A 12,770-nucleotide genomic window follows, 5' to 3' on the forward strand; every position below is an offset into this window, starting at 1 on the left:
ATAATAATAATTTTTTAAGGGCATTGGAGCCATGCAGCAGCACACATGGTCAAGTACACATATTATATAGTGTGCAAGGACTTGGGTTCAAGCCCCTGGTCCCCACCTTCAGGGGGGAAGCTTCACAAGTGGAAAAATAGTATTGCAGGTGTCTCTCTTTCTTTCTCTCTTCCTCTTAACCTTCCCCACTTCTCCGTAAACTTCTTTCTCTATTAAAACAAATAGTTTATTTGGCTAATGCTCTATTTCGGTGTGTGCAAAAAACCCCTGTGTGACCTCAGGTTTGAGCCCAGGCCCCACCACATGGAAGGAAGCTTTGGTGTTGAGGTCCTTCCCCACCTCCCCCTCCATGTACCTAAATATTATTTTTAAGTATTTTATATATTTATTAGAGAGAATGATAGGATGAGAAAGGGAAAGAACCATATACCACTCTGGTACATGTGCTGCCATGGATTGAACTCGGGACCTCATGTTTGAGAATATAATGCTTTATACATTGTGCCACCTCCCGACCACCCTAAATATTATTTTTAAAAAGATTTGATTTGGTATTTATGAGAAATAGGGAGAATGACCCATGGCATCTCTCTCTCTTCTCCCTCTCTCATAAATAGATCTTTTTTAAAAAAATGTTGCACAAAGTTTAGTTACTTTCTGGCAATAAAAGCCTTGTCCCATCTCGGAGAAATGTCTTAGCTCAGGGCTCAAGTGCCTTGAACTTGAGTGGTGCTGGATTCCTCCTCTGCTCTGGAATATTGGGCATTTACACCAGCTGTCAGTCTGAAAAACTGGATCTGTCATTTCACTGCTGTGTGTCCTGGAACAGTCCCCTTGACCTCTCCCTGCCTGACCTTCTCAGATAACAGGGTGGCAGCAATCCCTCCCTGTTGTGAGGAAGGGTGGGGTCAGGAGTGTGTCCCCTACCAACTGGTAATCACGCATGGGTTCAAGCTCCGCCCCCTGCACCCTTGACCGCTGAAGGAGCTCCTCGTGATGGTGCAAGCCATGCCTCCCTCAGTTGGCGATGTGCCCACTAACCCGGCGCACTCGGCACCCCTTCCTCCCAGGTGAACATCATCCCCATCATCGCCAAATCTGACGCCATCTCCAAGAGCGAGCTGACAAAGTTCAAAATCAAAATCACCAGCGAGCTGGTCAGCAACGGGGTCCAGATCTATCAGTTCCCCACAGACGACGAGTCCGTGGCAGAGATTAACGGGACCATGAATGTGAGTAGAAGCCTGGGAGGAGTGGCTTTCTGGCCATTCTCCTTTTTACAGAAATTCTCTGTTATATGTTATACTTTATGGGGGAGGGTTTAATGGTTTATAGTAGTTGTTGACAGATGGGTGCAATTTCCCATCTCGCTGTGATAGGTGTCTGCAAAACACTCTTCCCTCAACCCGGGTCCTTTTCCATCATCATACACCTGGAGCCCAGAGCCCCTCCATCCCTTTCCGTCTTTCCCCAGAATCCTTTGCTTTGGTTGAATACAACACACCCAGTCCAAGTTTCACCTTATGTTTTTCTTTACTACCCTTCCTTACGTTCCTCCTGTGAGTAAAATCATCCAGTATTTGTCCTCTTTTTGACTTATCTCACTCAACATATGATACCTTGAGGTCCATCCAAGAGATAGCAAAGGAAATGACTTTGTCATTTTAATGACTGCCTAATATTTCAGTGCGTATATATACCATAATGTTCCATTTATTTATTTATTTATTTATTTATTGGCTAGATAGAGAGAAATTAAGAGGGTAGGGTTAAAGAGGGAAAGAGACAGAGAGACACCTGCAGCCCTGCTTCACCACTGGTGAAGCTTTCCCCCTGCAGGTGGAGACCAGGAGCTTGAACCCAGGTCCTTACGCACTGTAATGTGTGTGCTTAACTGTTGTATGCCCTCCCCCTGCCAAGAAAATTGGTTCAGTCCTGCTAGTTTTCGCGGGCCCGCTTGTCCCCGCCCCAAGGAACCCCGACAGAGTTCCAGAGTTCTTGAGAGTTCTTGACGCCGCTGCGGGGGAAAGAGGCAGCAGAGTTTTGTTTGGTGATTAGTTTGGTTTAGTTTATGAATCGTTGTTCCTGAATAAAAAATACAGCTTCCGTGCCCAGCCGTGTGTCCTCGAGTCTCTGTTACCCGCCTGTGAAGCTAGCCCGGCCAGCTGGAGCCTCCGAATTTTAACAACACTTAACCACATGTGCCACCGCCTGGCCCCCGTACTGTAACTTTCTCAGCCTTTCATTCATCATTAGGCATCCGAGTTGCTTAAAGCTTGGGCTATTACACATTGTGCTGCTATGAACATTGGTGTGTGCATAGGTCTCTTCAGAGAGGTGTCTTTCTTTCCTTTGGAAACATGCCCAGGAGAGGGATTGCTGTCTCATAACATAGGTCCATTTCTACCATTCTAATTAGTCTCCAGACTATTCCCCCCAGGGGTTGGATTCATCAGCGATGTATGAGAGTTCCTTCTCCCCACCCCCCACAGCCTAATAGTTGGTGTTTCTTTCTTTTCTGATGTTAGGACATTCTCACAGTAGTAAAGTGGCATCTCCTTGGTTTTTGCTTTGTTTAAATTGGAAGATTAGTGGTTTATAGTATGGCAGTTGGCACATAGGTACAAGTTCTCATCTCACCATCATAGGTGTCTGCAAAACACCCTCATTCCTTACCTAGGTCTTTGTTGTTGTTGTTGCCTTTGTTTTTTTCATTGTTGTGGTTATTATTATTGATGTCATTATTGCCGGATTGGAGAGAGGAGGGAAAGACAGAGAGGGGGAGAGAAAGAGACACCTGCAGACCTGCTTCACCACTTGTGAAGCGACCCCCCTGCAGGTGGGGAGCTGGGGGCTCGAACCGGGATCCTTATGCCTGTCAGTGTGCTTTGCTTCAAGTGGGCTTAGCACGCTGCACTACCGGCCCCCTTACACATATCTCTTATAGAATGTTTATTTTTATCACTGATGTTTCCCCGACCAGCAGGGCTGTGAACAGGGGCTAGGAACCCAGTAAGACCTGGAATGAAGGAACACGAGACATGAAAGAACGACAGCAAGACAGGTTTCTGATCAAGCTGCAAAATTTTATTGTGTTCACAGGCATTATAAGGGTTTGGGGAAGGAGGGGGGAATGCTGGAGGAGGGGGAGGGGGAGCAATCTTCAAAGGGGAATGTTCCTTGCAACAAATGGCGGAAACCAAACTGTGTGTTGACTCACTTGTGTTGACTCACTTGATTACTGATAAATGGTTTACCTAAGGGGAAATGGCCTGCCCAGGGGGGAATTAACACTTGTCTCTAGGGCTTCCATTATCTCAAAGCTTCTTCTTCTAGCATTTGCCCTTCTTCCGTAGCCAGTCAACAGTCAACAGCGTCAGGTTGAGCCTGATGTAAAGTTTCGAGACCTCCTTTGAATCTGGAGAGGTGGCAGTCATTGACTATGTGGGTCATAGTCTGTCTGTAGCCGCAGGGGCAATTCGGGTCGTCTCTGGCTCCCCAGCGATGGAACAAAGCGGCGCACCGGCCATGGCCTGTTCGATAGCGATTGAGGAGGGCCCAGTCATATCATCTATCAAGCAGAGAAATGGCTCCTGGCAATGTTTAAATACTCATTTTATTAAAAAAAAAAAACAACAACCTGAATCTTCCAAGGCAATTTTCCTCAATTGCTGCGAGGAGGCTCTAATCTCTCCCCCAACTTCCTCTTCAAGGCTACTGGAGCTTGGGCCAGGCCACCCTTCCCAACCCCATGCAGGCCTGGCTGAAAGGCAAACAGTCTGTCCCTGGCCTAAACAAAGCCAGGACAATTGATGCTGAATGGAAGGGAAGGCTGAAAATGACTGGCTGGCTTCCAGAGATCATCTATTCCCAGATTCAGAGTCCGGGAGGAAGAATGACATTGACCTTCAATTTGTCTGGACACTAGAGAAAGGTTATCTGTTAACTATGAGGGAGGGTTATGCTTCACTTTATGGAGTGTGAATGGGGAAAAAAAAACGAAAAACATGATGGGTCCGTTCACACACACCCCCACCCCCCACAGGGGAATGAGTAATGAAGAAGGGAGAGTCAGAAGGCATCTCAGGCTTCCTTCCAAAGTGTGGATACTGTTTCTGTGAAATCATCAATGTTGTGATTTTGAGGAGACAGCTAATAGCTCTCTCCCAGAGCCTCTGCTCGAGGAACAGATCTCCCCACTCCCCCCACCCCACCCCCTCTGCTGAGGGAGGCATCACTTTTTCTTAATGACATAATGCCTGGGTAGAGCCTCACCCAGGAGAGCCTGGTAATTAAAGCCATTTTTAGAAAACTTTCCTGCTGCCACCGCCGCCCCTAAGGTATCATTATGACATCAGCTGCCACCCTGATGCCTCGGCCAAAGGATTTGCATAGCACAGCAGCCAGGCACCACCTGCTCTCCAAGATGTGTTCACAGTTAAAAGCCCATCATCTTTTTTTAATTGTTTTGCCATCAGGGTTTATAGCTGGGGCCTGGTGCCTGCACAACAAATCCACTGCTCCCAGTGGCTTATTTTAATTTATTTTTCTCCCTTTTTATTATTTATTTCCCTTTTGTTGCCCTTGTACTTATTATTATTGTTGTTGATGATGTTGTTGTTGTTGGATAGGACAGAGAGGAAATAGAGAGAAGATGGGAAGACAGAGGAGGAGAGAAAGATAAACACCTGCAATCCTGCTTCACCACCTGTGAAGCAACTTCCCTGCAGGTGGGGAACCAGAGCTTGAACCGGGATCCTTACTCCAGTCCTTGTGCTTGGCGCCATGAGTGTTTAACCCACTGCACTACCACCCGGCCCTCTATTTTTATCTATTTTTATCTCTTTATGACACAGAGAGAAATAGGGGTGGGAGATGAGAGGGAAAGAGACACCTGCAGCACTGCTTCACCGCCTGTGACGCTCCCCTGCCTCACAGGTGGGGACTCAGGGCTTGAACCCAGGTCCTTGCAGATGGTAACAAGGTAACTTGTGCCTTCTACTGGGTGTGCCACTGCCTTGCCCTCCATCACCATCCTTATTACATCTGGCCACTGTCTTTTAATTAAAAATTAAGGGGGGTTCAGGCGGTAGTGCAGCAGGTTAAGCACACATGGTGTGAAGCGCAAGGACCCACGCAGGGATCCCGGTTCAAGTCCCTGGCTCCCCACCTGCAGAGGGGGTCGCTTCACAAGCAGTGAAGCAGGTCTGCAGGTGTCTATCTTTCTCTCCTTCTCCCTGTCTTCCCCATCTCTCTCCATTTCTTTCCATCCTATCCAACAACAAGGACAGCAACAACAATAATAATAACCACAACAATGATAAACAGCAAGGACAACAAAAGGGAAAAAATAGCCTCTGGGAGCAGTGGATTTGTAGTGCAGGCACCAAGTCCCAGCAATAACCCTGGAGGGAAAAAAATTAAAAGAATATATATATATATATATATATATATATATATATATATATATATATATATCAAAGGGGCAAAGGGTGTGGGTAGGTGTGGAAGTAGCCCTTCCATTTGCACAGCCCCCAGCTTTGAGCCACAGAACCGCTTAAGAGTGCTACAGCACCAGGGAAAGCTCCAGTGCTATTGTAATGTCTCTTCCTCTCTTTGAAAGAACGGTTGGGGGCCAGCAATGTAGCTTGCCTGGATAGTGTACCTACCCATTTGGGCACGCATCTGACCCAGCTTTGGTCCTGGTCCCCACTGCACTGGGGGAAACTTTGGAGCTGTTGTGTCTTTCTCTTTCCATCCAATAAACTGAAAGCAAGAAATCCTGCTGCCAACAAAAAAAAAAAAAAAAAAAAGGAAAAGGGTAAAAAAAAAAAGTTGTCCCAGAGACAGTGAATTTACATTTGTAGGAGTGCCTGGCTGTGGAAGGAAGGAAGGAAAGGAGAAAGAAAGAAAGAAAGAAAGAAAGAAAGAAAGAAAGAAAGAAAGAAAGAAAGAAGGAGGAAAAAAAGGTAGTGGCATGGTCTGGGAGGTGGTGTAGTGGATTAAGCGTTGTATTCTCTATTGTTCTTAAAGTGTCTTCTCTGCAGATGGGGAGTGGAAGCGTTGTATTCTCAAGCATGAGGTCCTGAGGTCAGTCCCCAGCAGCACATGTATCAGAATGATGTCTGGTTCTTTCTAGTTCTTTCTCCTTCTATCTTCCTGAAAAATAAATAAAATCTTTTAAAAAAATGAAAAGAAAAAAGGCTAGTGGGTAGCAAACTAGCTCTTTTGGATAATGTGCTGCTTTGCCATGCGCTTGCCCCAGGTTCAAGTCTAGTACCCAGTGTTTTGAAACAAGCTTCGATCCTGTGACCTCTTTCATGCTCTCCGCTCTCATGTCTCTAGCTAAGGAAAAATGGGGGGGATGAGTGCTCAGCCTCTCAAGTGATCCGGGTTTTTGGATGGAAAGCAGGCTCCACTTGAATGGGAAACCTGGAAGGGTGCCTTGCCTGGAGAAAAGCGTCATCTGGTGCTATTGGCGCTGCTATTCCGAGATGCTTCGTCACTCCAGAGCAGTGGATCTCCAAACTGGTAGTCCCTCATTTATCGGGCCAGTAGTTGGCTATGCTCAGAACAGGCACGCAGCCCAGAGTCCCCTGCATTCTCAAGGTGCTCACAATGGCAGCTGTGACTCCGTCATCTTCCTGGCCTCTGCACTCAGCGCTGGCCTCCAGCCGGAGATGCCCCAGGCTGTCAAATAGCACTTTTCAAGCACTCTGGGCTCCGGCAGAGTTTCCGGGGTCTTCTATGAGCCCTCAGTCCAGATTAGCAGGGATTTCCCATGGAATGACCCCAGGAAGCATTGACCCTTTTGGCCTTCTGGCAGCCATTTTGCATCACTCCACTGCTGGTGAAGTATCCCCTTTGCATGGTGTTCCCATGTGGTGGCTGGGGGCTTGAACCCAGGTCCTCTGATGATTGCCAGTTGAAGACCTTTATTTGATAATACCTGGGCTGACTGTGGCTTCTACCTGGTCGCCACCCCAGCATTGGACTCTTTATTTTTTATATTTATTTATTTATTCCCTTTTGTTGCCTTTGTTGTTTTTTTTGTTGTAGTTATTATTATCGTTGTTATTGATGTCATTGTTGGATAGGACAGAGAGAAATGGAGAGAGGAGGGGAAGACAGAGGGGGAGAGAAAGATAGACACCTGCAGACCTGCTTCACCGCCTGTGAAGTGACTCCCCTGCAGGTGGGGAGCCGGGGGTTCGAACCGGGATCCTCACGCTGGTCCTTGCGTATTGCGCCATGTGTGCTTAACCCACTGCGCTACCGCCTGACTTCCAGCATTGAACTCTTAAGCATGAGGTGTCCCAACCTTAACCTCACACCCCACTCAAGGAGCACCCTCAGGGTGTCTCTTTTGGGGCCCTGAGAAGGGAGTAGGAAATCTGGCCTCCAAATAGCTGCCATGCACAAGATCTGTGAGCATGGTAGGGTTTGCCTTCTCCCTGCTCAGCTCCACACTTCTTTTCTTTTTAAGCCTCTATTATTTATTTATTTATTTATTTATTTAAAATTTTCCCCTTCTGTTGCCCTTGTTTATTGTTGTTATTGCTGTTGTTGTTCTTGGATAGGACAGAGAGAAATGAAGAGAGGAGGGGAAGACAGAGAGGGAGAGAAAGATAGACACCTGCGGACCTGCTTCACCACCTGTGAAGTGAACCCCCCGCAGGGGGGAGCCGGGGGCTCGAACTGGAATCCTGATGCCGGTCCATGCGCTTTGTGCCATGTGTGCTTAACCTGCTGCGCCACCACCCAGCTCCCTCCTCCACACTTCTGTGACCATGAAAGTCATTGCTCTCTCAAGAGTAGAGCCAGAGCCTGAGCTGGTGTTGGCATGCCTTTTCTGGCCAGCTGACTCCCAGGAGGTGCCACTCAGCAATTCACAGTCACTTAAAGATGACAGGAAGCCAGTAACCCTGGCATCCCAGCCAGCTGCCTTGGGAGAGAAAAACAGCAGCCCTCGAAGGAGTCTTGGCATGCGCTATGGCTCTGTTCTTGTGTTTCTGTCCTCCTTTCCTGCTCTCTTGTCACACGTTACACACACACACACACACACACGTACGTACGTACTCATGTATGTACGTATGTGTCATTGGAGCAAGAGTGAGGCAGGTAGTCTGTGATTTCTTGCCTCCTCCCTCAGTTAAGCCCTCTGCCATTGCCGTCACTGGCCTTGGGCTCTTGTGTCACATGACCAGAACTTTGGGGTCTGTATGGGAGGGGAGACATTATTTTTTAGATAGAGATACTGAGAGGAAGTAGGAGATAGGGAGAGAGAGAGAGAGAGAGAGAGACATCTGCAGCACTACTTTACCACTTGTGAAGCTTCCACTCCACAGGAGGGAATTAGGGGCTTGAACCTGGGTTCTTGTACATGACGAAGTGTGCATTGTATCAGGTACACCACTGCCTGGTCCCAAGGTTGGTTTATTTTTCTTTATCTTTCTTTGTGGAGTTTCTCATGTCCCTATGAGAGGTGTCCACCACTGCCTGGTCCCAAGGTTGGTTTATTTTTCTTTATCTTTCTTTGTGGAGTTTCTCATGTCCCTATGAGAGGTGTCAGCACACCACACCCACCACCAACTTGTTATCTCTATTTTTTTAAAATTTTTGATAGAATGTAGGAGAGAGCCTGGGTGGTGGTGCACCGGTTTGAGCGTACATGTCTCAATGCACAAGGACCCAGGTTTGAGCCCCCAGTCCCCACCTGCAGGGGGAAAGGTTTGCAAGTAGTGAAGCAGTTTTGCAGGTGTCTCTCTGTCTCTCTCCCATCTCTACCACCCCCTTCCCTCTCGATTTCTGGCTGTCTCTAGTCAATAAATAAATAAATAAATTTTAAAAATTAAAAAAAAATGGTAAGAGAGAAAGAGACACCTGCAGCATAGCTTCCTCACTTGTGAAGCTTCCTCTCTGCAGGTGGGGATCAAGGACTTGAACTTGGGTTTTTGTGCATGGTAACATGTGCATTCGTGTGCCATCTCCCTGCCCCTCTAATTAGTTTCACCCTAGGGGCCAGGCAGTAGCACACTGGGTTAAGCACACATAGTATGATTTGTCAAGGTTTTTTTTTTTTTCCTAGTGATTCCGTTAGGATGAAACTCAGTGCTTGAAACCTGTTTTCCAGACAACCCACTACCTTGCTTCTTATGTAGCCTGCCTATCTTCCTCCCTCCCTTCCTCCCTCCCTCCCTCCCTCCCTCCCTCCTTCCTTCCTTCCTTCCTTCCTTCCTTCCTTCCTTCCTTCCTTCCTTCCTTCCTTCTTACCACAGCACTACTCAGCTCTGGTTTATGGTGGTGCTAGGGATTGAACCTGGGACATCAGAGCCTCAGGTTTGAGATTCTGTTGGGCTATCTCCCGGTCACCTTGTACGTTGCCTTTTTGCCCTTTCCTACCTCCCATGGCCATGCTAGATGTTGTTCATTACGCCAGGTCTGCTGCATTGCTTGATGTTGTGATCTATTTACATAATCACTGTCTTGCCTGAGACCTGCCCTGCCCAAAGGGTATTGGTTTAATCCCCACTGGTTAGATGGAAGCTTTCTATGTTCTGTTCCTGTTCTTTTTTGCTCCGCCCCCTCTCCTAGTCATTTCCTTTCCCCTTGCCACTTCCAGTGAAGAGATGCATAAAAGGTGATGTATCTGATTAATAAATGAGGGATTGCTCAGCCATGAGTTCCTGGTCGTCTCTCTCCTGCCCGCGAAGCTAGCCCGGCAGCTGGATGTATTTATAAAGCACCTATTATACACAGGACACCAGCCAGGACATTTAAACTCCTGGCCCTATTTGTTCTTCGTTGTTTTCGGATATGCAATTTGGCTTCAGCTCCTAGAGGATAACAAAATGCATCTTATTCTCCTTCTCTCTCTCTTTTTTTAAAAAAAATTCTTTTATTATCTTTATTTGTTAGATAGAGACAAGAGAGAAGAGGGTGATAGGGAGAGAGACACCTGCAGCACTGCTTCCCCACTCACAAAGCTTTTCCCTTGCAGGTGGGGACCGGGGGCTCGAACCTGGGTCCTTGCACATTGTAATATGTGAGCTCAACCAGTTGCACCACCACCCTCTTTCTCTTTTTATTCTTTATTATTGCTAACAGGTTTTTGATGGGGCTCAGTGTGGGCACTACAAACCCACTGCTTCTAGTGGCCAGTTTTTCCTGGTTTTGTTGTTGTTGTTGTTGTTTTCCTATTTTGGGACAGAGAAATTGAAAGGAGGGGAAGAGTGAGAAGGAGAGAGACAGAATAACACCTGCAATCTTAACTTTACCCCTCATGAACTTCCCCCCCTGCAGGTGGGGAGTAGGGACTTGAACTTGGGTCCTTGCACCTGGTAATGTATGTGCTCAACCAGGTGTGCCCCCACCCGGCCCCCAGGAATGTGTTTTTTTTGTGTGTATATATATATATATATATATATATATATATATATATATTTAATTTTTTGCCTCCAGGGTTATTGTTGGAGCTCGGTGCTTGCACTGTGAATCCACTACTCCTGGAGGCTATTTTTTCCCTTTTGTTGCCCTTGTTGTTTATCATTATTGTTATTGATGTTCTTCTTGCTGTCATTGTTGTTGGAGAGGACAGATAGAAATCGAGAGGAGGGGAAGACAGAAAGAGGGAGAGGAAGATAAACACCCGCAGACTTGCTTCACCGCTTGTAAGGCGACCCACCCCTGCAGGTGGGAAGCTGGGGGCTTGAACTGGAATCCTTGAGCGTGTCCTTGCGCTTTGCGCCACGTGCGCTTAACCTGCTGTGCTACTGCCCGGCCCCCAGGAATGTGTTTTCTACAGCACCCAAAACAGCCCAGCAGAGTCACGGTGAGCTTGACTTCCAGGTGTTCCTGCACTGGGGAAGAATGACAGTTGAGAGAATGACAGCAGTTCAGTCCCTATGTGGGCGCAGGACACTCCCCCTACCCCTTTCCCAGTACTCTTACACTCCAGGGAGCCAGTGATCCCACATGGGGTCCCCACTCAGTCCACCCTCTCCTCTCTTTGCAAAGGTGTCTCTGCTCGACCTGCTGTGTGTCCACCCACTGTTGTGTGTATTCACTGCCTTTGGCCACCCCTTGGCCTGCGGGGTCTTGCCATGCGATGGATGGGTGCCAGCTTGGCACAGTAGCGGGAAGGTTGGAGGCTGGGGTCTGAGAGACAACTTGCTGGGAAGCGTCACGCTGGGGGTCTGAGTTCCTGTTCACCTTGTGTTCCAGGCCCACCTGCCCTTCGCTGTGATTGGCAGCACTGAGGAGCTCAAGATTGGCAACAAGATGATGAAGGCGCGCCAGTACCCTTGGGGCACAGTGCAGGGTGAGTGCAAATGGGGAGCCCTCCATCTGGCTCTCACTGCCATTCACAGGTGTCCAGTCTTCTCCCATCCCCCACCCTGTGGTTGGGGCCTCACACAACCAGAGGTGTGGCTCGTGGCAGCCTTATCCTAACTCAGACTGCTGAAGAGGGAAGGCCTCCCTGGAAGAAAATAGAAAGGTAACCCTGCAGCCAGGTGAGGGACAGGCTGGAAAGTGCATCTCCTTGACACACACACACACGCACACACACACACACGCACGCACGCACACGAACACCTGGAGACGAGTAGGAATATGTGGTCAGGGAAGGGAGTCAGCTCACCTGGATAGGGTGCTTTGAACCCAGCCTCCACTACATTACAGGAAGCTTCAGTGCTGTAGTTTTCCCCTCTCTTCCCCTCTCCCTCTCTCCCCCCTCTCTGTACCCTCTCTCTAAAAAAAAAGTTTTCAAAGGGAGAAGTGGTGGGCACTGGCACCCCTGGTTGAGCGTTCACATTACAGTGTGCAAGGACCCACATTCAAGTCCCCTGGTCCCCACCTACAGTGGGAAAGCTTCACGAACAGGGCTGCAGATGTCTTTCTTTCTCCCTATCTCACTTTCTCCTCTCCATTTTTCACTGTCTTATCAAATAAGTAGGTTTTTTTTTTTTAAGGAAAGAAACCTTCTCTACCCCCAAAGCCGTAAAAATATTCTCTTATTTTTTTCCCCCTTCTGTTTGTAGAATCTATTTTCAGTCCAGCTGGAATCTATCTTTGCCAGCGGTATCTGTGTGGGAGGATTTCGTTTTAAAGTGTCCTAATATCTACCCTATTTCCCCAGCACTCTTACATGGATTTTATGTGCCAAATCCCCTTCCCTTCCCTTTCCTTCCATTCCTACTTTTCTTCCTCTCCTTCCTTCCTTCCTTCCTTCCTTCCTTCCTTCCTTCCTTCCTTCCTTCCTTGTCAGCTTCCTCCTCAGCTCTGGCTGATGATGGTGCTGGGCATTGAACCTGGGCCCTCAGAGATTTAGTCATGAAAGTCTTTTGCAGAACCATTATGTTATCTCTCCATCCCTTTGCCATTATTATTATTATTATTATTTTAAATTATCTTTCTTTATCAGGTAGAGACAGACAGAAATGGAGAAGGAAGGGGGTGATAGAGAGGGAGAGACACCTGCAGCCCTGCGTGATCACTAGCAGAACTTTCCCCCTGTGGGTGGGGACCGAAGGCTCGAACCTGGGTTCCTTGAGCATTGTAACATGTACGCTCAACCAGGTGCTCCACCACCGCCCCCCCCTTTTTTTGCAGTAGCAGGGTTATAGCTGGGGCTCAGTGCCTTTGTGACACCACCACTCCTGTCAGCCACTTTTTTGGGTAGAGGGTGAGAGGGAGAGAGTGAAACAGAAAGGAGAAGGAGGAGACACATGCAGCACTGCTCCACTGCTCATGAAGTTTCCACCCTGCAG

At 47.9% G+C, this 12,770-nt stretch overlaps 1 protein-coding gene across 10 annotated transcripts in view; it reads left to right on the forward strand.

Moving 5' to 3' along the window:
• SEPTIN6 (septin 6) overlaps positions 1-12,770 on the forward strand; it is a 111,423-nt gene that overhangs the window by 68,729 nt on the left and 29,924 nt on the right. For all 10 annotated transcript variants that reach the window (XR_009547591.1, XR_009547588.1, XR_009547587.1 and 7 more), the window contains 2 exons: positions 1,071-1,232; positions 11,224-11,320. Coding sequence is in view for 4 of the 10 variants with exons in the window: in XM_060183271.1 (XP_060039254.1) it covers positions 1,071-1,232; positions 11,224-11,320 (259 nt within the window). In the remaining 6 variants the exon portion in view is untranslated. The remainder of the gene's footprint in view (positions 1-1,070; positions 1,233-11,223; positions 11,321-12,770) is intronic.

This window comes from Erinaceus europaeus, chromosome X (genome assembly GCF_950295315.1).
Source record: "Erinaceus europaeus chromosome X, mEriEur2.1, whole genome shotgun sequence".
Taxonomy (NCBI): Eukaryota; Metazoa; Chordata; class Mammalia; order Eulipotyphla; family Erinaceidae; genus Erinaceus; species Erinaceus europaeus.